At 31.0% G+C, this 26,385-nt stretch overlaps 9 protein-coding genes across 11 annotated transcripts; 3 read left to right on the forward strand and 6 right to left on the reverse strand.

Moving 5' to 3' along the window:
- Positions 1–158: 158 nt before the first annotated feature.
- Prx6a (Peroxiredoxin 6a) lies at positions 159–2,111 on the reverse strand. Its single transcript, XM_011060699.2, has 5 exons — positions 1,970–2,111; positions 1,422–1,578; positions 693–913; positions 537–609; positions 159–393 (listed from the first exon to the last, which is right to left on the reverse strand). The coding sequence occupies exons 1-5, from the start codon at positions 2,053–2,055 to the stop codon at positions 259–261; spliced, it is 672 nt and encodes a 223-aa protein (XP_011059001.1). The 5' UTR covers positions 2,056–2,111; the 3' UTR covers positions 159–258.
- Positions 2,112–2,155: 44 nt separating this feature from the next.
- On the forward strand, positions 2,156–7,987 carry Mettl4 (Methyltransferase like 4). 2 transcript variants are annotated; one of them, XM_087409814.1, is made up of 10 exons: positions 2,156–2,288; positions 2,838–3,603; positions 3,716–4,080; positions 4,295–4,469; positions 4,536–4,710; positions 4,799–5,004; positions 5,443–5,579; positions 5,655–5,769; positions 6,060–7,321; positions 7,712–7,987. In XM_087409814.1, the coding sequence occupies exons 2-6, from the start codon at positions 3,346–3,348 to the stop codon at positions 4,999–5,001; spliced, it is 1,176 nt and encodes a 391-aa protein (XP_087265940.1). In that variant the 5' UTR covers positions 2,156–2,288; positions 2,838–3,345; the 3' UTR covers positions 5,002–5,004; positions 5,443–5,579; positions 5,655–5,769; positions 6,060–7,321; positions 7,712–7,987. The 2 variants fall into 2 exon arrangements, with proteins under 2 accessions (XP_087265940.1, XP_011058994.1); XM_011060692.2 differs by lacking the exons at positions 6,060–7,321; positions 7,712–7,987 and having other exon boundaries at positions 5,655–5,866.
- LOC105148777 (UDP-glucose 4-epimerase) lies at positions 5,048–8,015 on the reverse strand. Its single transcript, XM_011060693.2, has 7 exons — positions 7,868–8,015; positions 6,560–6,813; positions 6,307–6,420; positions 6,052–6,228; positions 5,637–5,817; positions 5,281–5,562; positions 5,048–5,202 (listed from the first exon to the last, which is right to left on the reverse strand). The coding sequence occupies exons 1-7, from the start codon at positions 8,013–8,015 to the stop codon at positions 5,108–5,110; spliced, it is 1,251 nt and encodes a 416-aa protein (XP_011058995.1). The 3' UTR covers positions 5,048–5,107.
- Positions 8,016–8,763: 748 nt separating this feature from the next.
- LOC105148778 (40-kDa huntingtin-associated protein) lies at positions 8,764–11,258 on the reverse strand. Its single transcript, XM_011060697.2, has 7 exons — positions 10,957–11,258; positions 10,837–10,883; positions 10,005–10,207; positions 9,725–9,926; positions 9,512–9,614; positions 9,038–9,156; positions 8,764–8,953 (listed from the first exon to the last, which is right to left on the reverse strand). Exons 1-7 carry the CDS (start codon positions 11,040–11,042, stop codon positions 8,784–8,786), a joined length of 930 nt encoding a protein of 309 aa, XP_011058999.1. The 5' UTR covers positions 11,043–11,258; the 3' UTR covers positions 8,764–8,783.
- A 115-nt stretch (positions 11,259–11,373) lies between these two features.
- LOC105148779 (eukaryotic translation initiation factor 3 subunit G) lies at positions 11,374–15,404 on the forward strand. Of its 2 annotated transcripts, none has more exons than XM_011060698.2 (3): positions 11,374–11,733; positions 12,932–13,384; positions 13,684–15,404. In XM_011060698.2, the coding sequence occupies exons 2-3, from the start codon at positions 12,934–12,936 to the stop codon at positions 14,094–14,096; spliced, it is 864 nt and encodes a 287-aa protein (XP_011059000.1). In that variant the 5' UTR covers positions 11,374–11,733; positions 12,932–12,933; the 3' UTR covers positions 14,097–15,404. The 2 variants fall into 2 exon arrangements, with proteins under 2 accessions (XP_011059000.1, XP_087265941.1); XM_087409815.1 differs by lacking the exon at positions 11,374–11,733 and adding an exon at positions 11,744–11,944.
- Positions 15,405–16,285: 881 nt separating this feature from the next.
- Positions 16,286–19,112, forward strand: LOC105148774 (toll-interacting protein). The gene is made up of 6 exons (XM_011060691.2): positions 16,286–16,540; positions 17,000–17,170; positions 17,308–17,441; positions 17,512–17,716; positions 18,292–18,453; positions 18,542–19,112. Exons 1-6 carry the CDS (start codon positions 16,499–16,501, stop codon positions 18,650–18,652), a joined length of 825 nt encoding a protein of 274 aa, XP_011058993.1. The 5' UTR covers positions 16,286–16,498; the 3' UTR covers positions 18,653–19,112.
- Positions 18,934–20,893, reverse strand: LOC105148809 (uncharacterized). The gene is made up of 5 exons (XM_011060751.2): positions 20,553–20,893; positions 19,788–19,922; positions 19,589–19,714; positions 19,429–19,508; positions 18,934–19,315 (listed from the first exon to the last, which is right to left on the reverse strand). Exons 1-5 carry the CDS (start codon positions 20,602–20,604, stop codon positions 19,181–19,183), a joined length of 528 nt encoding a protein of 175 aa, XP_011059053.1. The 5' UTR covers positions 20,605–20,893; the 3' UTR covers positions 18,934–19,180.
- A 98-nt stretch (positions 20,894–20,991) lies between these two features.
- scf (Calumenin B scf) lies at positions 20,992–23,837 on the reverse strand. The gene is made up of 4 exons (XM_011060690.2): positions 23,142–23,837; positions 22,147–22,717; positions 21,552–21,667; positions 20,992–21,423 (listed from the first exon to the last, which is right to left on the reverse strand). Exons 1-4 carry the CDS (start codon positions 23,244–23,246, stop codon positions 21,235–21,237), a joined length of 981 nt encoding a protein of 326 aa, XP_011058992.1. The 5' UTR covers positions 23,247–23,837; the 3' UTR covers positions 20,992–21,234.
- Positions 23,838–24,170: 333 nt separating this feature from the next.
- Positions 24,171–26,148, reverse strand: LOC105148772 (COX assembly mitochondrial protein homolog). Its single transcript, XM_011060689.2, has 3 exons — positions 25,955–26,148; positions 25,547–25,651; positions 24,171–25,050 (listed from the first exon to the last, which is right to left on the reverse strand). The coding sequence occupies exons 1-3, from the start codon at positions 26,100–26,102 to the stop codon at positions 24,836–24,838; spliced, it is 468 nt and encodes a 155-aa protein (XP_011058991.1). The 5' UTR covers positions 26,103–26,148; the 3' UTR covers positions 24,171–24,835.
- Between the last annotated feature and the right edge of the window lie 237 nt (positions 26,149–26,385).

Consider the following 26,385-nt stretch of genomic DNA (forward strand, 5'->3'; position numbering starts at 1 on the left):
AATCTCTTCTTTTATATTTACATGAAAAAAAATTATTAAATTAGGTATTAAATTATCTATTAAATAATTTTAGGATAGATAGAGGAAATTATTTAAATAAAGACATGGAATAGGTATCTTTATTTAAATAGTTAAAAATGATAAAGAAAAACGTTGAATTGATTTTATAAAATAATATATATTTTATGCAAACAAAATCGTTATGTGATTTGTGCAGTTTGAATTTTATTATAATCTTTCTGTACATCGAATTTTTTTTTATGCATCTAAAGGTTGTGGCACAATACGCATATACGTTTTGCCGGAAGGTAACATCACAGTTTTGATATTGTTATAGGAAGATTTGGCTTCACTGTCTGATACGCTCGGATCAATCATTACGTCGTCTCCTTTCTAAAATGTCGTATAAAATACATGTAAAAATTAACGTGTTAAATCATCAATGATATGTTTTGCTCGATATTTAATTATAAACAGCGGAAAAATTATCACTTGAAAATCTAAGTGAAATTTTATTTTCTCAAACCTGAACCTACCTTCCAATCTACAGGAGTCGCTACTTTGTACTTTTGCGTGAGCTGAAGGGATTCAATTACTCTTATTATTTCACTGCAACGCAAAGTACGAAATTTTAGTGACCTTATATTTACAAACAATAAATAATATTTAACGAAATATGAAACGTTTCTCACTCGAAATTACGACCAGTAGTGGCTGGGTATAAAATTGACAATCGCATCTTTTTGGCTGGGTCAATTATAAACACAGCTCGTGCCGACATGGGTAATCCAGTCTGACTATCGACCTCAACGGGATCCAACATTCCAAATAATGTGGCAAACTTTCTGGCTTGATCTCCTATTATCGGATATGGAAATTCTTCGCCCGTTATCTCACCATAACTCTTTATATCCTAGAATAACGTTTTATTTAATAATACCGATATGAATATATGAGAGAAACTTATTAAATCTGATATTAAATTTTATTAAAGTAAACTTATTCGTGCACTTGCTTTCCACCAAGAGACATAGTGTGTAACACGGTGATCATTACTTTATCTTTCACATTAGCAAACAACAGAGATGTAATGATTCAATGTCTTATACTATTTCTTGAAAAACATCTTAGATTAAATGCATTTATCTAAAAAAAACTTAGGTTGACTACACTGGATTAGCTTTAAAAGCTGCTTTTTATAAATTTAAATGCAATGTCATAGTACAATCAACTTTGATAACGGAATACATATATATTCTATTAAATAACATGACAATATCATTGTTAGGTATTTAATTATTCAAGATATATATTTGTATGTTCTCTTACATTTAACATTACTTTATCAATTTCATGTCTAGCAGCTTTTAGTATGTACTAATCTAGTGTAATGTAAGTGACTGAATTTACTGTGAGCAAACCTCTATCCATTTACGATGGGAATCGACTGAATTACAGGATAATGCTATCACTTTCACACCCAATCTCTTGAATTCAGGCATTAGTTTTACAACTCGTGCCAACTCGGTTGTACAGACTGGCGTGAAGTCATTTGGATGTGAAAATAAGATACCCCACCTGTGTATTTCAGAATTAATTCAAATATTTTATACAAACTGAATTATGAATAAAGTCAACTGAGAATCATATAATTTAATAATTATGCATACATCATAAATTTATTGTAAACAAATGTATATATATATATATATGTGTGTGTACATTCTAAATACACATTCTAACATACATTATATACATAAATACACTTCACGTCACGTGATAAAGCACAACGAATAAATAAAATAGTAATATTTCAAGTACTTTTATTTATAACATTTCGACCGTATCTTTGAATATTTCAGTACGTAGCGTATATCGCCAATAATTAAGCTTTTTTTTCTACACTATTCTACAGGATCACATGACGGTGGAGTGTCTGTTAGGTTACAAATATCACAGAATGTCTTACGAATCGCCCAGCCATTCGTGAAATCTGATCGTGCCTATCTGGGTATCCGCTGTGAAGTCTGGAAACACTTCGCCTAGTAAGACCATTTTGTGGAATGTGTAATTTCACGATAAAACAAATAAAAGTATGTCACTGATGCTTCGTTAAGAAGCGCGCGTTCATCAACTCTGAACTATATCCGTCTTCGTCTATATCGAACCGTAACAAACCAGGAAACAGAGAGGGAGGAGGACTTTCAATCCGTATTTAGGATCGCGAAATAAATGTTATCCATTGTTGGGCACATTCAGAGATTCCCACTCGAATAGGTATTCTTCAGGTATCATTATTATTATTTTATTTTTGTTTAATGAATATTCAGTGAACAACAAGACTAAAATGATATCTAAGTGGCATTCAGAGATGGGAAAAGTCTATAGAAGAAGAATAGCATCCGAAACTTTGACCAAACTTCGATTAAATTAGCGATTATTTTAATTTATCAAACAATATTTGTGTCGTTTTGTTCATCCAGGCAGAATTTTTCGTTGTTTAATGGAAAGAAGAATTAGATCAGCGATAATAAATTAAAAATACATAATTAAAAATTACATAATTAATCACATAATTAAAAATTTTACAGCATGAAATCCTGTCTAAATTAGTCGCCTATTAATTTAATTGTTTTAAGGCGCCATAATACGTCCATTTCTATCAATGTAGATTAAATTTAATCTCGGTTTAATTTATTCTTTACCTTTTTGTCATTTTTATGAATGAAGAAAGATAAAAAAATAAGTTAAACCAAGATAGTTAATCTATATTAGTAGAAAGAAACATAAAAGGTGATTATGGGGCCCCAAAATGCACCCCTGCCTTCTGATTTTAGATACAAGCCTGTTGGAACGATGAGGGTGAAAGTGCGCAGATTCGCGCCATCATGCATGCGCGAAACTTTTTTCGCCAGAAAAGTGCGATAAGGAACAAGTGATGCCGGCAAATGGCGGTTGTTATAGCGACCAGTAATATGCAGTAATGTCAAAGAATTGAATTTGCATGCAAATTGCGCATTACAGGCAATATAGGCTTTTTGAATCAATCTGGCGTATCTGACGCATACGCAATATATCTGTTTGTACATACATGAGAATAAAAAGTGAAATATGCATTTATTCATATTTACAACATCAAACATATGTGTATGCATGTGTATTTATAATCACATATTTCGTTCTAATTGGATTGATGATTTACGTACACCATTAAACAGATTGATATAATAGTAGATTTAAATGTCGAGCGTATCATAAGAATCTGTGATAAGTATTGTATGTGATAAGTATTGTATGTGATAAGTATTGTGTGTCTACACCTTCCTGTGATCTCTGAGGCCAAATATGAGTCTTCTTCATATCAGTGAAGAAGGCTGGATTATCTCTCACTTGGAGTATCTCAATGAGATATACAAGAAAGTCCAAAATGAAGATGGATTTTGCGCTTTAGGCTTCAATAAAATGATATTCGAGATCAATTCTCAATATTTGAGACCAAATCAAATAGTTCAGACCGTCCAGGAGTCCCAGAATAGTGCTATAATACATAATAGAAAAAAGAGGAAGCGCTCACAGCAATTGCCGGAAAAAGATTTGGAGGAAGTAGGTGCAGAAATTTAATATTCAATTCATGTTTTAAAATATGACTTAAAATACTAATGAATAAGAATTGTTTTATTTCCTGTAGTATTTCAAAATCATTTTCATGCAACAGGTCGATCGTGTTAAACAAGCATTTATTGCAATGATGTCTGCTGCAAGACACAAAGGACTTTTTTGTCAGAATAACTTTCTTGATAACAATGAAGTAGCACGTTTGGCATCCATGAAATTTTATCAGGATACTTACTCTCTCAAAAATGAGAACCTCTATGGATCCAATGATACTGATGATGCTATTGTATCTGTGGCTCATAATAAAAAATATGTATTCCCCAAAAAATGTACATTTTATTGCTATGATGTAAGAGATATAGAAAAAAAAATGGAACTGAACAACCAATATGATTTCATATTGCTAGATCCACCCTGGTGGAATAAGTCAATCAGAAGGAAAAAGATGAAATATGCAGAAGCTTGGTATGAATCTAACATGATTCTTTACATAAATAAACGAAATCTTAATATGTTTAGAGAAAATATAATAAATTTATAAATTTAACATGTTCTAAATTTAAATAAAAATAGTTTTGTCTCCAAAAATGAATCAAATGCACATAAATAATTGTCTTATTCCAACATGTTTCTATGTTGCATGAGATATTTAGGGAGACATGATTATATATCTTTACAGTTACAAAATGATGTACAATGAGGAATTGGTTAAGATACCAATAAGAAAACTATTACATTCAAACGGTATTGTAGCTGTATGGTGCACTAATTCATCCAACCATTTGAATAGTATTTTTAATGAAATGTTTCCATCTTGGGGTATTACTTATAGAGCTAAATGGTATTGGCTCAAGGTAAGTAATATCTTAATAAAGTCAAAAATCAATGTGATAAGTATTAAATAATAACTGTTACTATAGGTGACACAAGCAGGTGACACAATATGTAATTTTAACTCAGCACCTGGAAAGCAACCTTATGAATTACTGATATTAGGGTCTGCACTGGAAAAAGATCATAAACTAAATATCCCTGATAGCAGATTGATGATCAGTGTACCTAGTGCAGTACATTCACACAAACCACCACTCACAGGTGCGAATATAAAATTTAAATATGAGATGTATTCCACAAAATATTTGATATATTACGATAAAATTTATTAATTTGTTCACGTCCTTAGAAATCATAAAGGAATATCTGCCGGACGAACCAAAATGTCTAGAAATTTTTGCAAGATACTTATTACCTGGATGGACAAGTTGGGGTCTAGAAATTTTGAAATTTCAACATTTGTCACTCTATGAAATTCTGGATGAATGTAAGAAAGATGAAAGTAATATCGACAACGTAAGAAGCGAAAACGAGAGTAAAGAAGAATCATAAAATGTAAGATAAATCTATAGACATTATAAATACATAAATTGTGAGATAATGTGCATCAATTCTTTATTATAAATTATTTGCAAAATTTTCTCGATACAATTTGTTGTTACGATGTATTGTTCAGATGTTCAATAGTTCCGTTTTTTAATGAAGTTCGATAACCATGTGGATTCATCGTTTGCCACGTCCAGAAGTCCTGGCCTATATTCAACATTTTCGTTAGACATGATTATTTGAGATTATTCAAACTCGCGTTCAAGTCGAAATATATATACTTACACATTTGCTCAACGTTGTACTTTGCTGTCCAGCCTAATTCTTTTTTCGCCAAATCTGTATTAGCGTACATGGATACGATATCACCCTCTCTTCTCTCCTTTATAATATACGGCACGGTAGTACCAGTGACTTTCTCAAACGTTTTTATTAATTCCAACACAGTCACACCATTGCCAGTGCCTAAGTTGTAAATCTTTAGCCTAAGGTGCTGTTTGTGCAAAGCATTTAATGCCGCCACGTGGCCGGCTGCCAAATCCATAACATGAATGTAATCACGGACACCTGGAAAAGTATAAATCGTGAGTATAGAACCAGTGATCTAAATAAAGTGTTCGATGAACTTATCATTTCTATACCTGTCCCATCATTTGTAGGATAATCACCACCGAATATGATCAACTCCGACTTGTGCCTCAAAGCGACTTGAGCAATATACGGCATCAGATTTGTAAACGGCTTTGTCGGATCTTCCCCGATCAATCCTGATCGGTGAGCACCCACTGGATTGAAATATCGTAAAGATATAATATTCCAATTCTGTTAAATGAAAGAAATCCTTAATAAAAAGTGAAATAGTATGCATTAACTAGAATGTTAATAACATGATTACTTCTTCTAAAAGAGAAAACTAAAAGTAAAAAATTTATTCTTATAATCTAGAATAAATTTATATATGAGTAAAAATAAGTACATTATTTTTACATAAAATTTCAATCGTTAATCTTATGAAATTGAAATAATTTCATATCGAGATTTTCTATATCTTCGAACCTTTTCAGCTCTGGATATATCCTTGAGCATCTCTTCAATAAAATACTTTGTTCGGCCGTAAACATTGGTGATATTACCGGTTTCATGTTCTTCCGTGATGGGTAATTCTGTAGGCTCGCCATAAACCGTACAAGAACTACTGAATACAAGCTGAAAACAGCCGGCCGCTTTCATCACCTGTAAAAGAAAAAGGAATGACACGTCGAATTATAGAAGTAATTCGAGGAGCGCACGCGAGTAATATAATCTTCTTACCTCAAGCAAATTAATAGCTCCTATCATATTATTACGATAATAATGAAGCGGAACTTGCATCGATTCGCCGACAGCTTTAATAGCCGCGAAATGTATCACGCAATCTATTTTGTGCTGTAAGTTACAAATTACTCTTCATGTGTCCAGAAAAAACAAACGGTTCTCTAACTCTTTTCAACTTTACGTCATATAATTACAATGGAGTAGTCATTATAAATGGAACAATATGTAATATAATTAATGAACGTAATACCTGATTAAAGACGGTCTCGAGCTTCTCTTTGTCGAGTAAATCGCAGTTATAAAACGTAACTTTCTTCCCTGTTATTTGCTCAACTCTTTTGAGCGCTGCGGACTCGCCGTCGGTTTCTGTTACGCTGTTTGCAAAGTTGTCTATAGCCACCACGTCGTAGCCGCACTCTAGGAGCTCGACGATACAATGACTGCCGATGTAACCAGCGCCTCCGGTTACGAAAATGGTCCTCCAGGCTCCCGTCATCTTGCAGACTAGGAATTCAATTTTTAATTTACATTCGTCGAGACTCCTTCAAACATTATACGAAAAAATATCGATATTTTTAATTAAAATAATCATTTGTAAAATATAACGAATTTAATCTAGAGGTAGGTTTGTATTGTAAAAAAATAATGCATCTCTTTTATCTAAGAACCGAAATTTTGTTCTTGTAATAGGAAGATTTTATTATAAGAACCAATTATATAACTAATTGTTAAGTCACAATATCTATGCTTGTTTATTCGTTTATTAATCCGAATTTGTTTGTTTTTTTCGAGACAAACTCAATTTAAACTCTAAGTGCATGCGGATCAGACTTTTATTCATACGGACGTACGTTTGCAAGCTGAAGTGTGCAGGTGCTTAGGACATTCACCTTCGTTCAAGTGAGCAAACAGAGTTCAAGGTTGCCGAAACACGTGGTAAATCATTGCAGCGGGAACGCGGTATATTTGCACTTCGAAGTTAAAAAGAAGGAACGTATAAAGGACGTATAAAGTAAGTATAAATAAATATTTATATAAAATTAATGTAACAATAAAATTAATATAAATTAATTTAAAATTAAAATTTAATTTAGAAGTTAAGAACTTTTAAATAGTTAAATTTTAAACATTTCAAATAATTATATATCTAAAATTGAAACATGATTATATATAAAATGTATATAATCACGAGCGTAAATTTGTTTTCAAATACCTTTGTAATGCGTATATGTTTAAGAATTTTTCCAATTCATTAAACTCGAAGCCTAACTCGCGTGAAGTCATACTTAACGGTATTCGAAATCGCACTGTTGCTCGACACTCATTTGGTCTATAGAAGTGTATTCCTAGTACACATATTCCCAAACAGATATTTGTGTAAAACGTATTTTTTTTTTTATAGATTGTAAGGCATACTATTTAAATGAATTTATAGATAATTTTTCAAGGGAAATTGATCGTAAATAAGCCAAGATATCTTAATTTACTCATTAATCACCGATTGAACGTATACTTGCAACGCGAGTTGAATACTGGAGAAGAATCTCTTTCTACGAACCTTGGCCTTTCAGAGAAATTAATCGACGTCCTTGAGAGCCGATTTTTCTCATCAGATTACGAGAGATTGTTCTCACTCGAAGAGATTTCCTGTCTAATTTAGAATAAAGTTGACTTAGCTGACGCATTGTCTTGGGATTCTTTAGCATTCCAAAGAATTTTTAATTGCAATATATGTAATTCGCTTTTGTTACAAGAGTTAATATCGTACAAAGGTATGAAGAGATCGTTACCTTAGATTAAAACTAAGTGCTAGATAATTCAATGAAGGACGCAATCAATTTCGATCCGAAGGACTGCGAGGCACTTTCGCGCGATGACTGACACTAACTGCGACTCTGCCTTGAATAGTAACTGCAGAAGAGTGAAGGTAGTGTATCGTGGGACGCGCGAGACATCCCCTCCTTTACAATGCCATATCGGCACACCATGCCCTTCCTGCAAACCTCGTCTTGTTCTACTCCAGCCGTCCGTTCTACGATCCTCATCTAAAGAGTTTCTTTTTCTCCTCCTCCTCCTCCTCCTTTCACATCTCATGTCGCACTCTTGCTACCACGATTGAGATCAACGCGAGAAGCGAGACAAACTCGCTACTGTCTTTCGTCGACTGTATTCGCCGCTTACAATACAACGTTACTGAATTAATAAAAGTATGTTGCCCATCTTTTGCGCCTCAATTGAGACACAGTTTAGCCGTTAGCCATAGAAACCTGTTTCGAGGCGACTAATAACGTAATCGCGCGAAATGAGAGAAAAACAACTGGCCGAAGGGCATCCCTTACTCGTCCCTCAAGGAATGTGCCCTGATTTTCGGATTTCGGATCACGCGAAGCAACATAAAATCATGAAAAATATCCCTGGTAAATAATAATCAGGAGAAAAATATTGTGCGCATAATTCGTAGCATTATTGTATATTTACTGCGCTGATATTACTTGTATTAATTTATGCAACAGTTCCTTTTGCTCTGTATCAAAGTAAGGATATAATTCGCTCTCGAGTTCCAAGACTGCTTGATGATCATGAGACTGACACGCTAATACCAAAGATTGTAGCAATAATAATTCATCCTCGCTCATATTAAGACCTGTAAAAAGCAATTGATCTAATAATTTTGAATGATTATGGAAAAATCAAAATATTTCTGTACAATTGGAAGCTAGATATGTACCGTTGTTCACATTTTCTTCTGCCCAAGCGTACTTTTCGAGGACCTGGGCAAGCGATGGTGTCAATCTCTGGGGTGATGGCTGAAGAATGAGCAGTAAAAGTACTCGCGTCACTTCGCACCTAATTATTAATTTTATTATATGTAATTTTAATTATTAAATGTAATGTAATATTATGTAATTTAATAATTTAATACTGTGTAATTTAATACACAATAATGAATTTTACGAATGATTATAATTATGAAATTAATCACAAAATAAAGCAACGCTTTCTTTAGAATTTTCTGTTTATAAATTGACAACTGATTGTCTTTGTTTCATTCGCTCATCTCTGTAGATTTTTCTAAAATATTAATTTTTTGCCTAGCTATATACAATTGATTTTTTTAAAATAAATCAGAACTCGCTTTAAACACTACATGAGAAATGAGCACCCAATTTATTATTACAATATCTTCATGATAAGATAATACCTATGTAGAATAGCATTATAGTTTCCTCTGGCACCAGCCACAACACAAGCTTCTACAAATTCTACAAATTCATTGAGTATCTGTAGCGCAGCTACATAATCTCCTGTGAGAATAAAATTACATGAAACACTATCTGTATTAAATAATCGTAAAATATTAATTATTTATGAGATTATTCATGAGATTGCAGATAAAAACGGATCAAATACTGACCCTGTCTTATATGAAAAGATACTAAGGTATTGATAGCTTTTGACGTAGGAAAGATATCAATTGCTTTGCGCAACTGTTGGATACCAGCAGGACCTGGGCCCAACGCTAATGCTAATTCTACTGATAAACCAGCAGAAATTGTATTAAATCCTGGTTGATTGCTACATCTAGCCATGGAATGGCCGAAGCAACTCACAGCTGCCTGAAACGTATGTGAATTATATTTAGTCCTTTCCTTTTATTTTCTTTTTTTATTGCAAATTCATGTTGCACAAGAAACCTGTATGTTCTCTTGGCCTATGGAGGGACATCCTATGTCGTTATCTTTTTTCTCGGCTGTAAGGAATTGCCTTCCCGCTTTTACTAGAAGATTTATTTCCGAGGAGGTATTTTCTAATGTGCCTTGGCATCTAGCAGCTGCCAACCAACATAAGCCTGCATATTGCCACAATTCCTTCTGTTCACATTCAGTAGCTAAGGCACCTAAAAAAATTAAACAATTTTATTTAATATTTTTCTTTTCTTAATAGTTAGAATTAAATTATTATGATTACATATAATTATACGAGCCTTTCAAAAGTCAAACTTATCAATTCCATAAAATGAAAAGTAGAGCAAGAAAACAAATATATATAAATAATCATGTACTCTAATATTAAAATAAAAAAAAAACTTAAAAACGAAATTGATTAATCAGCCTTACTGAAAAAAATCATATCACAATGTTAATCATAATGAAATCATGTAATTAAAACATGTAAATCATGTAATAGATTGTTCCAAATCAGTATATGATTTTTTTTATAACAATGTAATTGTTATAAGACACATGATATTAAGAAATCACATGATATTAGAAATAATTTCATCCACCATGTGATTTTATAGTCATCGAATTTAAAAGAATTGAATAATAGAAATAGAAGAAAAAAGAACATATCATGTGATTTTTCAAAACGTAATTTTAACTGATTTGGAACAAATTGTTACGATTTACATGTTTTAATTATATAATTTCATCATGCATCTGTGTGACGTGATTTTTTTCAGTAGGGAGACTCTGAGAGATATATTAATTTTATACTTAATTATATATTAAATTACACACTTACTAAATTGATCGCATGCCTCTGCGACGTTTGGCTTCCTCAGAAATCGTCTAAAAGATCAAAATGTAAGACAGAAAATTATTGATAGAACTTTCAATTACAAAAAGTGCTTTAAGGACTTACTTTTTCAATTTATTCGAAATATTATGAAACTTCGTCAAAAAATCCACAGCCTCCCCGATTCCTTGACCTTGATTGACATGGGCCATTTTTTTAAATTAAAAATTATGTTAGCTAAAAGTACGTGCGTATTTGCTTATTTGATGTTTTATTCAGTGATTTGACAGGCATGTCATGTCATGATGCACGTCGAAAAATTATTTATCATTTATACAAATTAAATTCCATTCTTTGAAAATCTATCACGACGATGACAAGGAAAATGACATGACTTAATCGACGTGAATCGACATAAACAAACGTAACGGAGTACAGAATACTGCATTATCGACAATACTTGTAATTAGTCACAAACGTACGAAGTAACTAGATGGGTTTTGAACGTGACAATGGAATGATTGGAAAAGGAAAAAAATAGTGAAGGCAAAAGATTCCATAGTATAAACACTCGTAAAATATTCGTATTATAATATATATTCTTATAATGTTTCATTAATTATATTCTTACACCAGAGGTGTATTCCATTTGGCGTTCACATTCGCGAACATTATTTATCCTTGTTTAACATTTAATAAACAACAAGGACGAAATGATTCCATGAGCTTTGAGAGTGTCAAGTGGAACTGGAACATATTCAATGGTGAATTCCTTCATTTTGATAGATTTTGATTTTCCGAATTTCCAAGGATATATTTAGGCTTGTAAATTGTTGTATGTTTCATTGTGATCTGTATTCCGATCTGATCATCTGTCTAGCTGCCAGTTATCGAATTTCTACGGTAAGACAAACGATTTTGTTTCTTTTAATGCGGCATTTTCTTTCTCTTTGTATTTTTCGAACACATCGAGTTTATAATTAGTTGTGCTAATTATAGTATAATATGTGTCTTTTTCATTTCAACTCTTTTTGATGATTATGGGCTCACTCAGGGAAAATTGGTGACAAATAAATAAAGTGAATGTATAATTTTTCGGAATCTTATAACATAGGTTAGGTTTATATTTTAAAGTTATATATCTATCTCACTTTAACTTTCAAAAGTGTATATTTCAGCTATAGAAAACAAATCTTTTATAACATAAACAGCTCTGATTGTAATTTTTCTGTCATATATAAATATTAATACAACTACATTTAATAATGAAAATATTTTTATTAATTCTTTGAATTTTCTAAATTGTTAAATTTAGAGAATTTCTGTTGAGTTTTTTAATCGATCTATTAAATTGTAATTTTAATAGATTTTAATAGACTTGTGAAGAATAAGGATTTTCCGGGAAAAAATGTTATGTATATAATTATATATAATTGTATGTAATTATATAAAATTATATATAAAATATGTCCATTTATATAACATTTTTTCCCGGGTTCATAAAAAAAATTAATCTTCCAAAAAAAAAAGTCAATTTCAAACTTGAACATTTTTTTCTTGAGATTTATTCTACTTTTACATTAAACAATTTATAACTCACTATCAGATTGTACAATTTTATTTATAATTTCATATATTGTGTTTCATACTTGATTTTATTATAATTTGAAAACTAACTATAAAATTTACAAAACATACATTATACATTTACACACATATATATATATGTATATATATATATATAAAATGAATATATATATGAATGTGTATGTATATATATATATATATATATAATTTATATTTTGTGTATTTTAATTTTTCAAATTTTTTATATTACATAAAATTAGAATAATTTTATTTTGAATTAGACAAGTACAATTAGGAATTATAAATATTTGAAGTAAGGATTTTAAACTTTATAATTCTACAAATAAATGAACAGAATAAAATATATTTAAATATAGTATTTTTATGAATAAAAATAATTGTCTTAATCTTATGAAACATAATGTTTATACATATTGAGTATACTTTCATATTCTTTAAACTAGTGTTTGTATATAATTAAATATTCCATAATATTATGTTATACAACTTGCAGAAATGCCAGTTGCACAAAATGAAGTCAAGTCTAGCTGGGCTGATGAAGTTGAAGAAGAGGGAGGAGCATTACCTTCCCCTTCAGAAGTCTATGAGAATGGTTTCAAAATTTTCACCGAGTACAAGTACAATCAAGATAATAAAAAAGTTAAAGTTGTCCGTGCTTATAAGATAGAACGACGTATAGTGTCGAAAACGATTGCGGCGCGTAAGAATTGGGCAAAGTTCGGCGATTCTGCTGACGACAGACCGGGACCTAATCCAGCTACCACTGTCGGTGGTGAGGATGTCTTTATGCAATTTATATCCAGCAAAGAGGAAGAGAACAAAGTAGAGGAAGATTCTCTGGACAAATTGAAAAGCATGGGCGACAAGGGAGTTGTCAAGTGCCGTAACTGTAATGGCGATCACTGGACGTCTAAGTGTCCATACAAAGACACTGTTCTTGCTGGTGGTAGGTTTATTGTCAATTGATACAGATACGAAATAAAATTTCATTATATCTTACATGAAAAATATTAGTTTAAACTCTGGCTGAAATATAATAATATTTTTCGCAATAAATTACTTACAGGTTTTTAAGATGCTTATTAGCGTTATTATTAATACTGATAATCTAGTTTGAGATTACTAAAATATAAATAAGAATTTTATTTATATTTTAATTATATAAATAATTTAAATTTCAGTTATATAAATTAATATATCAAATATACATTATTTTTGTACAATTGTTAAAATTCTATATTTTAGGAAAAGTACCAGACGACAAGAAACCCCTCGTTAATACTGGAGTACCCGGTGCAATGGCTGAACTTAAGCCACAAGGTGGCAAATATGTGCCACCCGGTATGCGCGATGGTGGCAACAAACGCGGCGACTCGATGCAGATGCAGAGACGTGACGACACGACTGCTATACGTATTTCCAATCTCTCGCAAAGCACGACTGATGCAGATCTGGATGAGCTTGTGAAACCATTCGGTTCCGTAGTGAAGCAATTTCTCGCCAAAGAGAAGCTTTCCAATCTCTGTAAGGGTTTTGCATATGTACATTTCAAGCACAGGGCCGATGCAGCGAGAGCAATCGCCACTCTGGATGGTTACGGTTATGATCATCTAATTCTGAGCGTGGAATGGTCAAAGCCACAAGCTCAGAATAATTAAAGTGATGCCAAGGGTATGACAGTTGTAAATAAGAAAGTGAAATTACTTAAAATGAGAGAGATCTTTATAACAAACGAACTGTATTTGTGCACATATCTATGTATGTTCTTATGATATGAAGTTGAAAACGATAGAAAAATTGTAAATTTTTTTCTATACGGATTCATTTGTTAGGAATAAATATTTCGAGACAAGTAAATAGAAAGATAGTAATAGTTAGTTAAAAACATGCAAAACACAGTCATATACACACTCTCCAGTAGAGATTAGATAGACTAAATAGAAATTATATTTGTTCTTCTTTTTCAATGGTAAGCGCTCTTTCAATCTTCAAATTTTGCAAGCAATTTTTATCAGCGAGAAACTCTATAGATTTTCTCTCACAGCATTTATAAAGAGAACTGTTATAGGAACATTTGCCGCTGATAAAATCTTATTTAAATGAATTTCTCCAATTCCACTTTCAAGTGTTCCTATAATAAAAAATAATTACTATAAAATCGAATTTTTTGAATTGATCATACTTAAAAAATGCATTTGATATCCAATAGGCTATTTTTTATATAGATTAATTTGGTTAAATTTATTTTTGATTCAATTTATTCTTCATCTTTTTCTTATCTTAAAAATTAGAAAAAAATGAAGAATAATTTGAACCAAGATTAAAGTTAATTTACATTGATGGAAACGACATAAATGTAAAATTTTGCTGTCAACGCGTGACAGTAAAATCAGTATTTTTTTCGGTCGATTTTGAAACTAAATTATATATCAAATAATATCTTTTGATGAAACATTAATCACAAAAAAATTTTTAATTGAGACTAGAAGTGGTTTAAGAGATATGGACTACATTTTATATACTGTTTAGATACGAGTGGCGCAGTCCATGCTCTATATTTTTGTAGGCGATCCAAGAAACCGCTATAAAAATTTTTTTCGTTATAAAAGATCACGCTATTAAACTCGAAAATTATATTCAAATCTTGTTTTGTTCGAAATTGTATCATCTTATCTTATACATTTATTTATATCATTGTAATATAATATAATATTGTTATAATATTCGTATTTAATAATTTCTAATTAAAAAATGAAAAATTTCTTTTAGTATTAAATATAGCATGTGAATAGACTGTGCATCCTACCTTTATTTAAAAATTTAGGTACATAAATGTATAAGTACATAAAAATATGTAAATGTATAATATACATATGTTCACTATATATAGTAAATATATATATATAATTAAATATATGTATTATATATAAAAAAATATATAACAAAATATATATAGAGATAGCAAATCAGTTTATTCATTATAATTTTATTAAAATATAAGATCTAATTGCTTTTAATATTGCAATGTATTTCATCTATTATTTCAAATCTTTATTTATTTGTGTGAAAAACATTAATAATTAAAGTATACTTTGTTGTGAAAATCTTATCAATTAAAAAATATTGAAATACATTGTAAATTCTTATGTGATGAATCGATTTCCTTAATTCTTATTTTTTTAATCACTGACTTACAAGAAAATTTGGAAAAATTGCAACCATTAAATTATCAAGATGAAACAGAAATGATTATTAATTTATTAAAAGTAATATTAAAGATAATATTATATCAAACTTAAAACTTCGTTTAATAAATATTACAAGTGTGACATTACAAATGTAAATCGTTAGTATAGACTATGATTTTATTTTAATATAAATAAGTAACATGCCTTCTTGTAGATAAATAAAGAAATTACATGTAAATCTATCGATAATGTCTATTAACTGCGTAAACATTAAAACATTTTAATATATTAAATAAAATATTTAAATTGTGTCAATTAAAATATATACTAATTTATTTATATATTACATATTTTGCACATTCTGGAAAGAAATTAGCTGATTTACTATTGCGTTGGTCTGTTCGTTTCTGTTAATCTTCATAGGCTCGTTTTTTTTAATAACTGAACTTGTTGCACGATTTATTTTTCTCTTTTTTTCTCCAACGTGGAGAGAAAAGGAAGACATATGAATCGTGAACTTTAGCTAAAGAGAACAGACTTCTTGCACCATTTATTTTTCCTCTTTTTCTCTTTACGTTCGAAAGAAAAGGAAGAAAGATGAATGGTGCAAGAAGTTCAGATGAAAATTATGACACGAGCAATGACCAATCGCATCTCGTTCAGCCTCGTTCTCTTCCGTGCGCATCAGCAGTCGATCGGTAAACAGTCGCAAACGGTCGGTGCAATGTACACTCGCGTGATTTGATGTATTTGACAAGTTTCGAAACACAGATTTTGGGAGCATTTTAGCTGTATGCGGAACGTCGATCGCGATCGAAATATCCTTTCCTTTAGGGAATAGTATCCTTTTTTTTTTTTAAATTTCTTCCACCATGGATACGGACAGGCCTCAACATGAGGAGTGGAAAAAACGGGTATGTACGCCACAGGCTGTGTCACTTGTTAGATGGAGATAATTGAGGAAGCCTTATGAGTATTTCACAATGTTGCTTGCATTCTTGAATATCTGGGCAAACAAAATAAATCCGTATTTCATTTTTCTACGCAGTAAATGAGGCAGAATATATCTCGATTAATGCTTCAGCATTTAATTTACATACTTAATTTTTGCTATGAGTCAGCCTAGCAGAAACCTTTCTCTTGTGTGAATTTCATTTAAAATGTATAACAATAAGTACATTCATATTGAAATTTCCAAAAATATTTGCATTTAAAACGAGATAAATATATATTCAGACGTTGAAAACAGCGAAATTTCTAAAAGCAAAAAAATAAAAAGCAATATGATCTAATGTATCTAATGATGCTATATTAAAGGTTGTCAAATTACTGAGTACTAATCCAATATTACTGAATTCTAATCCAATATTCAGGCTTTTGTGGGACCACTGCCAGACAGTTTCTTAAGAATAGAAGAGCGTAACGCACAGTTGCAGCAGGAGGCAGCAGATCAACAAGCTGCTTTAGCTCTGCATCAGCAAATGCGGAGTATGTCAGTGGCTCATGATCCACGAATTGGTAGACTTAGCGTAACAATTTCTCAGGTAATTCTCAGATATCCTTGTATGATTGACATTTCCAGTATTGTTATAAATTGAACATTTCCAGTATTGTAATAAATTGAACCAACAACTTAATAATTTGTACCATCTTGTGCTATAAGAAACCGCTTCTTTCTCAGGCCAAATTAGTGAAAAATTATGGAATGACAAGGATGGATCCTTACGCGAGGATACGAGTGGGACACTCGGTTTTTGAGACACATACAGACTCAAATGGTGGCAAAAATCCACATTGGAACAAAGTAATCCACTGGTGAGAAAGCATACTTTGTTTACACATACGTAAATGTGCTATATATGTTACAATATTGATTTTATTACAGTAATCTTCCACCTGGAGTTACTCAGATATATATAGAAATCTACGATGAATGTTCCTTCGTGATGGATGAATTGATTGCATGGGGTCATATAGAGATTCCACCACAGGTCATTCAGAAAGGAGAAACACACGAAGATTGGTATATGCTCAGTGGGAAGCAGGGAGATAATCAGGAGGGCATGATCAATTTAGTTTTCAGTTACACGGTAAAAATAATGATTATACTATTTTCGCGTATGTTATATATTTGTCATTTATCACTAGTTATACAGTATTTATAATATCAAGCAAACGATTATGAAGTAATAGAGTCACTAAAATTCAAAATGCAATTGCGAATAACTTTTAATATTATTTTCGAGTGTTCCCTAGTGAAAATTTTTTTTATTTTCATACGAATTGGAACATTATTCAGAAATACTCAGAAATATTTGACAAGTTTACATCTTCTCTCAGAATTTTTCATACATGTGAATTCTGAAATATTCTCGTTCCATAATTAAAAAAAAATATTTTTAAATTTTTCAGATTTTATAACATTTCATCAGAAATTACAGTTACAAAAAATCTTAAAAATTTTATGATATTTTATAATTAATATATATGAAAAATTCTGAGAAAAGATTTAGATTTTCTGAGAAATGTTCTAATTCATATAAAAAATGTGAGAAAGTTAAAATTATATAGAAATTTTGAAAAATTATATGAAAAATTCTGAGAAAAATTTTCAGCTTATTTTCAAGTTTCATCTTTTTGTTTCATTTGAACATATTTGTAATAGACCAACCATCCGTACATGGGATCTTCGGTAATGATGGTTCCTTCTACAACCATGTTCGGCATGCCATATGCCCCGGTTAATGTTTATACAGCACCTCCGCCTATTGTTACACCAACGGTTACACCAAGTTCTTTGCCAAATGCTGAGGTCGAGTTGAAACAGGTACTTAGTATACACTTCGTCTATTCTAATTTTTTGTTTGATGTTTTTTTCGTTATATACGCATAATTGTAACATCTATATTTTACAGATCGCAGAAATGTTTCCGAATGTTGACAGGGAAGTTATTAAATCGGTATATGATGCCAATCACGGCAAGAAAGACGTTACAATTAATTCGTTGCTTCAAATGTGCGAATAAGTCCTAATTTTTTACAGTTAGAAATGCCATACGTAATTTTATCGTATCCTTTATTATAATAGATATTTCTTTGAAATGTAAGATGATGTATGAAAATCTAATTTGTAATACTTCCGTACATAACATATATTAAGGCCCAAGTATTCTTTGAATATGTGAAACGAAATATTTCTCTTCTGAAGAAACGTATTATATTTTAATTGAATATAACATTGAATTATTTTTAGTCAATTTTGTTATATATGTTATTGTTATTTCAGAGTTTATCTTTTTCCTCGTAATTCCATATACATGAATATTTATTTTTCAATTACATTATATATTACGTGATACATGATTTATTTGTCTCTGTATATAATTTAAATATACATGCGCGCTCTACAAAATTGTAAAAAGATATACGCTTGATTGATAAAATGTTGCACATAAATTGTAATAAATATTAAATATAATAATATAATTTGTATAATTTTATTTATATCAAAGGAATAAATTAAACCGAAAATGTTAAGGAATATCGAAAATTTTTTACATAAACAGCAAAACGGCTACAACTGCAAAAATAATTAGTGTTGAATATCTATTTCTTATTGTTGAGTTACAGGGCATAACATTGCCATTTTTAGATTTACAGGCACATACTTCGATAGTATATCCTTCAGTCTAAAAGCATATTTAAAAAAGTATCATTATAGTATCTTGTATTTCATTAAATGCACACTGAATATAATTGTAAAGTAAAACGAAGTTAATTACGAAGCGTATGTTATACATACGTGTTTGAGATAACAGTCTGACACAATCGGTGTAACTTGATCTTCTGTGACTTTTCCATGGAAATAACTGATGTTCATAACTACAAATAACATTTATGTTTATATTTATATCTATATAATTCGGATAAATCAATTCTATTTTGTCATGAAGTATATTTACCTGCGCCATTGTACATAAATGTATAGCTTACACAAACGTAACCAGGTTGCATTCGTTGTATGTATCTTGTATTATTATTTTTATCTATATCCTCCCATAGTTTAGTTACATTTGGCTTTTTGTCGTCTGAAAATATGATCAAATTTCGTTTAACAATCAAATTTATTGCTGAAAATGAATATGAACATTATACACTTACAAAAAAATAATGGTTCTATACAAGGAATAAATGGCATATTCTCATTATATTCCTTACAGTCTAACTTGTTGACTTCTGCATGGGAAGGGCCTGGCCATGTGAAGTGAAAACAATACGGTCCTTCGATATTTATCGCTATATAAAATATAAAAGTAAATTCTAAGAAGATATATATTAAAAACAGTTGATAAACTGTGAAGAGTCGAAACAGAATGAAATCAATTGTATGTAAATTAAATCAGATTATCAAATAGCTTTGTAGCATCATTTCTTTATATATACATATATATATATATATATATATATATATATATATATATATATATAAAAGTTTTATGATTTCTTCATATATGTATTCTAGCTCGAAGAATCATCTCTCTCATTCACAATGTGATACAGACTAAGTCAAATCTGTCCTCTGTATTTTTATATATAATTTACATGCTATGTGTACGTAATTATATACATATATGTATATACACATAAGTTATACAATGCGAATTGTCTTAATGTTCTATATGTGCATGTTTGTACGCGAATAGGTGTTTTTTGCGATCTATTCTTATACTGACTGAATATCGAACGAAAACTAGTGATGGTTTAAACATTTTTGATCGGTTACTCCAATTTAAATGAAAGTATATTGCTAACATTAACGGCCTGGAAAGCTATGCGCTGTTATTTGGTACTTGTATTCTTAGCGTGCGACATTTATAAGACATTATCGAGGCGTATAATGTTGTAAAAAGAAATAAATATACTTACCTAATATGTATGTGCAAATCGTTAAAAGCACAACCAAATATACCTCTTTCATTTTTACATATTTAAGAGTTAATTCACACAAGAATATCGCGGATATTATCACATTGCTGAGACATTGGAGACTTCTATCTGATAAAATCGATCATACAATGCCAGTGTCCTAGATATGATAATCGTTATCAATGTACAGCATGATAACATAAAAATGAATCGTAAAAATAATTAACCCTATTGATTTTTAAAATATTTTGTAAAAACTTTGCTTTTTTGTGAATTATTTGCGTTTTGTAAGCTCCTATTTTGGCTATTAATATTCTTTACATTTCGCTTCGAACGGATTTAATCAGAATTGACTTGTGCCTATTTATGTGCTAGATTGACGCGACTGAAGAAGAGTTAATGTTTCTCAAAGTATATGGAGAAAACAATGAAGAGTTAATACAATATAAAAAATTTATTATAACAACAGCTAATCGAGATTTACAATTTTTGGCAGATATAGCATATTTTATGCATTTCTCTCTACAATATCAATTATGTAAATACCACGATATATAAAAACATCTATTTATTACAGTAAATATAGGTATTTTTCTTCTTAGATAAACTATATCTTAAGTAGATTTAAGTATTATGAGTAATTTGTTCGTTAGTGATTTCTTTCTTATGAGATTACGTCTCATTAAAATTCATCATGCCTCGCTAATGCCTCGCCGAAGTCCGTCGCCTGTGATCCGACAAAGATGTCATATTTCTCCAAAATCTCACTTTTCGTCAGTTTGTGATCCGCATCTGTGTCCGCTTCGTAGATCAAGTGTCTTGACTCCGCCTCAGCGTGATCAAATTCCGCAGGAATAATCCACGTTTTTACCTGTTTAGATTGGAATTCGAACTTTATCAAAATCAGTTTTATCGAATTAATTTATCAGTAATCCTCTTCAATATTTTTAGTATACATTTTTATTCAACAATTAAATGATATAAAGAATGATTAATTACCTCGTCAGCGTTCAAGAATCCATCCCCATTTTTGTCTCTATACAAGGAGAATTGTTCTTTTTCGTTCTTTACCCATTCTGGTTCCTCTTCACCTTCCTCACCTCTGTACATATCACCTGCGGACAAATTAAAAATTTAAGAACTGTTTAAGCTACTTTTAGAACGACATTCTAGTGAAAATTCAATAATTATACGTGATTTTAGTTATTGATTTTGTTATTGATTTTGTCATTAGCAAAAGATACCCAGCTCAAATAATCCATGTTTCATATTAGTAAAAATTGTTGAAAGTCTACATATCTTTTCTAAAATTCTTCATATAAATGAATTCTAAAATATTATAAGATTTCTAAGATTTTTTATTTTATAAAATTCTGATAAAATTTTATAAATCTGAAAAAGATGAAAGTATAATATTTTTTTTTAGAAATTATAGAATAAGAAATTTTAGAAATCTTAGAATGCTATAGAATTTATACATATATAAAAAAATTAAGAAAAGATATGGACTTTTTCAATATTTCTGAAAAATGTTCTAATTGATATAAAAAATTTTAGAAAAAATTTTCATCAGGGTAATATAATTCTCCCTTACCAATATATTCTGCAAGAGATATCTTTCCATCTTGATCCTTATCAATATCCTCCATCGTTTCCAGCACTATCACGTCCTTCATATGTTCCGCATCTTCTGCATGAAGAAAGGCAGTGAATTCTTCTTTGGTCAGAGCATCATCACCATCCAGATCCGCAGTGGTCCATCTCCTGCGGTCCCTTTTGTACATTTGGACATACGAGAATGACTCGTCCGTTTTGTCGCTCTCTCGTTTTTCCGCCTCTTGTTCCTCCATATCACCATAAACCATGTCTTTGTATTCCGTCCAAGACAATTTCTCCTTCCCCATCGGATTGTGGGATACCCACTGACGCTCCACGTCATCCCTGATGTAACGTTGCTGTGTGTACATTATCCAGTCTTTCAGTTCCTCTTGCGTCACATAACCATCACTATCCTTGTCTATTTTATCAACAATTATTCCCAATCGTCTTGTACTTTCCTCAGGAGTCAGCTGATCAAAGGTTTTGGCTTCTTCTCCAAGGAAAGCTTCGTGGTCATAGGCTGGATTGTGTTGGGAATGAACATAGTGATCTTTACTGCCTGCATCCTAGAATATAATGCACTTGATAAGTTTTTGAATCGTTTCTTTTTTTTTATTCCTTACAACTATAACTAATTAATACAAGTAATACAAGAAGAAATTTTTAATAAAGATAATATATTTTTGTGAATTAAAAAGAAAGATAGAATGTAGTTAAGACTTCAATTTTATGAAGAAAATTGAAAAAATAATTTAATATCTGTTTTAAAATGTCTTGTGCTATCTATATAATATAATATCCTGAAGGAACAAGTTGAAGAGACATCACCCCGTGATGCCTTGCAAAAAAAAGCAATGTCACATTACCTACCAATAGAACTTCACTTTTCTGTCATAGAAAAAAAATGCTTTCAATGTCAGAACTAACTTTTATTTGATCATTTATAAAATATGAGAACAATTATCAAAGATAATTCACAGTTTCTCTAACCTTGTTTAAAATGCGATGCTCGCTGTCCGGGATCACCTGCTTCGGGATCGCCGTCGCCAGAATGGAGAAACCGATTAGAATTTGAAGGAACATAAGTGCTCGCATTCTATGGAGATCGCGCGCGTGCAATCGGGACGAAGAAAAAAAAAGGAAAAGGCGTAATGAAAAAAGAAAAAGGGAGAGATCGTCGATCGACAGGCTCGGTGAATTTACAAGACGTCTTTCTTATGTCGGAATGAAGAAATGACAGATGAGTTGAAATGAGATCTCTTTCGCCAACAGCTCGCGCGACTTCCACATCAGCAAGAAAGATCGTAAAGCAGCACACACCCCCACCTTCCGCGCTCGTTTATGAGAAGACGCGCCGTGACGACGCTACCGACACCGACGAGACGCGCCTCTGCATGCTGATCGTACGGCGGACGAAAAACGTACGCCAGACGTTCAGCGGCCGATGCTCCCTCCCCGAGAAAACGAATCTACAGCCTCCACGTGGACCGTAGCGATGATAATGGGGGCTCTATTACGGAAATCCTTTAAATAAAGCGCTCTCGCGCTTCTTATTTTAGACTTTTCAGTCTCGCGATACAGATGGATAGAATTATGATTTTTTGAAAAAGAAGAGAAAGAAGGGAATATAAGGACAAATTGTACAAATAAACAGTTGTGTAAATAAATTAACAATTCTGCCGATTGAATCGTCGATAAAGTGAATAAATCTAATTGCGAAATATTCTACAGACTGCGTTCTTAAACAATTTTCAATCGACAGAATTATTAATTTATTTAACTGTACAATTCGTTCTTAGTTTCTTCTTTCTTGCGGTAAAAATTGGTGAGTCATATTCATGTTAATAAAATATCGAAAGTGTTATTTGCTAAGTTAATCGCTGATTAAATTAAAACATGTTACAAAAAATTGTATGTAATAACACAAAATAAAAAATTTGAGTTTGAATAATATGCGAGTTGGCGATTTAAACGGAGTCAGCAAAATCTGCAAAAATATGGGAATTAAATTCGCGTGACTCAATTTTTTAAACAAGTTTTTATTTAAAATAACATGTGCCAGTTCTGTCAAATGTTTATATTATTTTTTTATTCTATTGTAGATCTTTGTTTCTACCATTATTAGATATTTATTATCTCAGATATCACAAAGAGTTCAAAAAGAATTCAGTGATTCAGGTACAAAAAGAATTCTTTTTTTGAAAAAAAGAATTCTTGTTGCATCTGAAAATGAGTTCAGAATTGATGACCTATCACTGAATTCTTTTCGAACTCTCTGTGCTATCTGGAATGTACTCGTTGAGAACGTTCGATCATACTACAATGGCATATATATATATATATATATATATATATATATAAATATATATATATATATATATATATATATATATATAATACTATTTTACACTGCATACAACAAGTAGAAGCAATAGAAAGTAACAATTTAAAACAGTTTATCATGTAGACATTCAACTACAATGTGAATTCAATGCAAGAATCAAAATCAATATAATTTTACTTCTAATTATTCGTTTTCAGCTTTATTAAAGCAATCTCTAAGCAATTTTCAAAGCTTTTTTTTACTGGTAGAATTGTTGGTGAACCAATCACAGATGTTATATTTAAAAAGCTAAGTGAAAAAACACAATCTCTGTACAATTGCCAATTCATTTTCTATATGTTCACATTGATGAGCTCTCCAGTCTAACGCTTTTTTGCTTTTTGGGAATACCAGTCTTTCTAAATTCACTTCTTTCCATCAGGTACTGCTCTGTGCATTCTTTAATAAAGTCTTGATTGTAGAACCACTTTTCCATGCAGGCCTTCATCTTATCATTTTCTTTCCTACATTTTACGACATGCAATAAACCAGAATTGAGACAGCAATCGTGAAATTCTAAAAAAGAGAAGATGTTTGCATTTGACTCTCGCTGGCGCAAAGCCAAGTAATAAAATAACATTATTTGTTGTCATGTTGATCATGATGAGGGGGGGAGGGAACTACTAAATTTACAAAACAAAAATAATTAAACCTGTTTAAATAGACTATGCTTAATAAATATTTACAAGAAATTAATTTTGAAAAAGAAGAAAGAATTGGAGGCGAATATTATAGAAAGATTTTCTGAGAATCTCCAAGATGCTAATACTATAAATTTGAATTTTTCCAATTAAAAAAATCAATTTTAAAAGAAAATAAAGTAAATTCAATATATGAATTTTTTTATTCATCTGCTGGTAATTAATTAAAAATAATAAAACAAATCCAATAATCCATATTATTTGACTATACCCTCCTTTCCAGAGATTCGAAAGTTTTAAACAAAATCCTATAGTCATGACAACAAATAATGCGCTATTTAGAAATCAAATAATTTATCCAGATAAGTTACCTTTGACCTCGTTGACACACTTTTCGGATTTGGTTCTCTCTCGTATCAACTTGGGTACCAACACATCTTTCTCTACCTTCCTTAAACTTTTGTCGTTAGGATCTCCTGAAATAAACATAAAATATTCACTCCGAAAGAAAGAGAGATCATGAGACTCCAGCGAATATGTGAATTGCTGAATAAGAAATCATTATTATTAATTGTCAGCAGCTTATTTTTTATTGTCAGCAAATTTCAGATTTCAAATACAAAGAGTATAAAGATCCCGAGCTCGGTTGCTCTTAACTCTCTTTCTGTCGGGATTAAAAACTCTAACCTGTCATCAACAGTTTTCGGCAACCGGCGACAAAGTTATTTCGCCGATTGCGGAATGTCGACGTGAAAAGTGCGTCGCAATAAAAAGATTACCTAGTCCCTTCGGTCCCTTGCTAAATTTCGGCGAAAGCACCGAGTAATCCTCCTTCATGCTGTCGGAGCTTTTGGAGCAGATAAAAATATCTTTACACGGGTGCACCACGTTGAAAGATCTTTTACTTCCATACTTATCCGCATCCATCACACATGTGTCAAACCACGTGACTCTCTCTCTCTCTCTCTCTCTCTCTCTCTCTCTATCATGATAGATTCGTACTTAAATGTAACAAAAGACATTATCACTTGTTTCTTTATAAATGTTTTCGAAACAATCTTTACGATAAAAGTTATAAAATAATATTTTAAATAAAGTCTTAACTTTTTATACCTTTTATCAGTTTATTGATATACGCTTAGAAAAAGAAAAGTCGATTTTTCTTGGGAAAGAATTTTACTTTTAATGCGTAAAAAATATAAAAGCTCAA

Source organism: Acromyrmex echinatior, chromosome 9, assembly GCF_024713525.1.
Source record: "Acromyrmex echinatior isolate Ae372 chromosome 9, ASM2471352v2, whole genome shotgun sequence".
NCBI lineage: Eukaryota > Metazoa > Arthropoda > Insecta > Hymenoptera > Formicidae > Acromyrmex > Acromyrmex echinatior.

What these genes read in the sequence shown, in the direction of transcription:
- Prx6a (XM_011060699.2), bottom strand. Translation starts at nt 2,055, where the DNA reads ATGGTCTTACTAGGCGAAGTGTTTCCAGACTTCACAGCGGATACCCAG. An exon ending in CACGAATGGCTGGGCGATTC is followed by an intron (nt 1,579 to 1,969) that starts GTAAGACATTCT and finishes TGAAATACACAG; the next exon opens with GTGGGGTATCTTATTTTCAC. An exon ending in CCCATCGTAAATGGATAGAG is followed by an intron (nt 914 to 1,421) that starts GTTTGCTCACAG and finishes ACGTTATTCTAG; the next exon opens with GATATAAAGAGTTATGGTGA.
- Mettl4 (XM_087409814.1), top strand. Translation starts at nt 3,346, where the DNA reads ATGAGTCTTCTTCATATCAGTGAAGAAGGCTGGATTATCTCTCACTTG. An exon ending in CGGAAAAAGATTTGGAGGAA is followed by an intron (nt 3,604 to 3,715) that starts GTAGGTGCAGAA and finishes TTCATGCAACAG; the next exon opens with GTCGATCGTGTTAAACAAGC. An exon ending in ATGAAATATGCAGAAGCTTG is followed by an intron (nt 4,081 to 4,294) that starts GTATGAATCTAA and finishes ATATCTTTACAG; the next exon opens with TTACAAAATGATGTACAATG.
- LOC105148777 (XM_011060693.2), bottom strand. Translation starts at nt 8,015, where the DNA reads ATGCTAAAGAATCCCAAGACAATGCGTCAGCTAAGTCAACTTTATTCT. An exon ending in AATTTCTCTGAAAGGCCAAG is followed by an intron (nt 6,814 to 7,867) that starts GTTCGTAGAAAG and finishes TTGAATTCCTAG; the next exon opens with TCTGCAAGATGACGGGAGCC. An exon ending in TCGAGACCGTCTTTAATCAG is followed by an intron (nt 6,421 to 6,559) that starts GTATTACGTTCA and finishes TGTAACTTACAG; the next exon opens with CACAAAATAGATTGCGTGAT.
- LOC105148778 (XM_011060697.2), bottom strand. Translation starts at nt 11,042, where the DNA reads ATGGCCCATGTCAATCAAGGTCAAGGAATCGGGGAGGCTGTGGATTTT. An exon ending in TAGGCCAAGAGAACATACAG is followed by an intron (nt 9,927 to 10,004) that starts GTTTCTTGTGCA and finishes CATACGTTTCAG; the next exon opens with GCAGCTGTGAGTTGCTTCGG. An exon ending in TATAATGCTATTCTACATAG is followed by an intron (nt 9,157 to 9,511) that starts GTATTATCTTAT and finishes ATTAATAATTAG; the next exon opens with GTGCGAAGTGACGCGAGTAC.
- LOC105148779 (XM_087409815.1), top strand. Translation starts at nt 11,914, where the DNA reads ATGTATAATTTTTCGGAATCTTATAACATAG. An exon ending in TTCGGAATCTTATAACATAG is followed by an intron (nt 11,945 to 12,931) that starts GTTAGGTTTATA and finishes TACAACTTGCAG; the next exon opens with AAATGCCAGTTGCACAAAAT. An exon ending in AGACACTGTTCTTGCTGGTG is followed by an intron (nt 13,385 to 13,683) that starts GTAGGTTTATTG and finishes TCTATATTTTAG; the next exon opens with GAAAAGTACCAGACGACAAG.
- LOC105148774 (XM_011060691.2), top strand. Translation starts at nt 16,499, where the DNA reads ATGGATACGGACAGGCCTCAACATGAGGAGTGGAAAAAACGG. An exon ending in ATGAGGAGTGGAAAAAACGG is followed by an intron (nt 16,541 to 16,999) that starts GTATGTACGCCA and finishes TCCAATATTCAG; the next exon opens with GCTTTTGTGGGACCACTGCC. An exon ending in ATTTAGTTTTCAGTTACACG is followed by an intron (nt 17,717 to 18,291) that starts GTAAAAATAATG and finishes TATTTGTAATAG; the next exon opens with ACCAACCATCCGTACATGGG.
- LOC105148809 (XM_011060751.2), bottom strand. Translation starts at nt 20,604, where the DNA reads ATGAAAGAGGTATATTTGGTTGTGCTTTTAACGATTTGCACATACATA. An exon ending in GATTTGCACATACATATTAG is followed by an intron (nt 19,923 to 20,552) that starts GTAAGTATATTT and finishes TATTTTATATAG; the next exon opens with CGATAAATATCGAAGGACCG. An exon ending in ATTTATGTACAATGGCGCAG is followed by an intron (nt 19,509 to 19,588) that starts GTAAATATACTT and finishes TGTTATTTGTAG; the next exon opens with TTATGAACATCAGTTATTTC.
- scf (XM_011060690.2), bottom strand. Translation starts at nt 23,246, where the DNA reads ATGCGAGCACTTATGTTCCTTCAAATTCTAATCGGTTTCTCCATTCTG. An exon ending in ATCTCTTGCAGAATATATTG is followed by an intron (nt 21,668 to 22,146) that starts GTAAGGGAGAAT and finishes ATTTGTCCGCAG; the next exon opens with GTGATATGTACAGAGGTGAG. An exon ending in GATTCTTGAACGCTGACGAG is followed by an intron (nt 21,424 to 21,551) that starts GTAATTAATCAT and finishes CAATCTAAACAG; the next exon opens with GTAAAAACGTGGATTATTCC.
- LOC105148772 (XM_011060689.2), bottom strand. Translation starts at nt 26,102, where the DNA reads ATGGATGCGGATAAGTATGGAAGTAAAAGATCTTTCAACGTGGTGCAC. An exon ending in CAAGGGACCGAAGGGACTAG is followed by an intron (nt 25,652 to 25,954) that starts GTAATCTTTTTA and finishes TGTTTATTTCAG; the next exon opens with GAGATCCTAACGACAAAAGT. An exon ending in GTGTGTCAACGAGGTCAAAG is followed by an intron (nt 25,051 to 25,546) that starts GTAACTTATCTG and finishes TCTCTTTTTTAG; the next exon opens with AATTTCACGATTGCTGTCTC.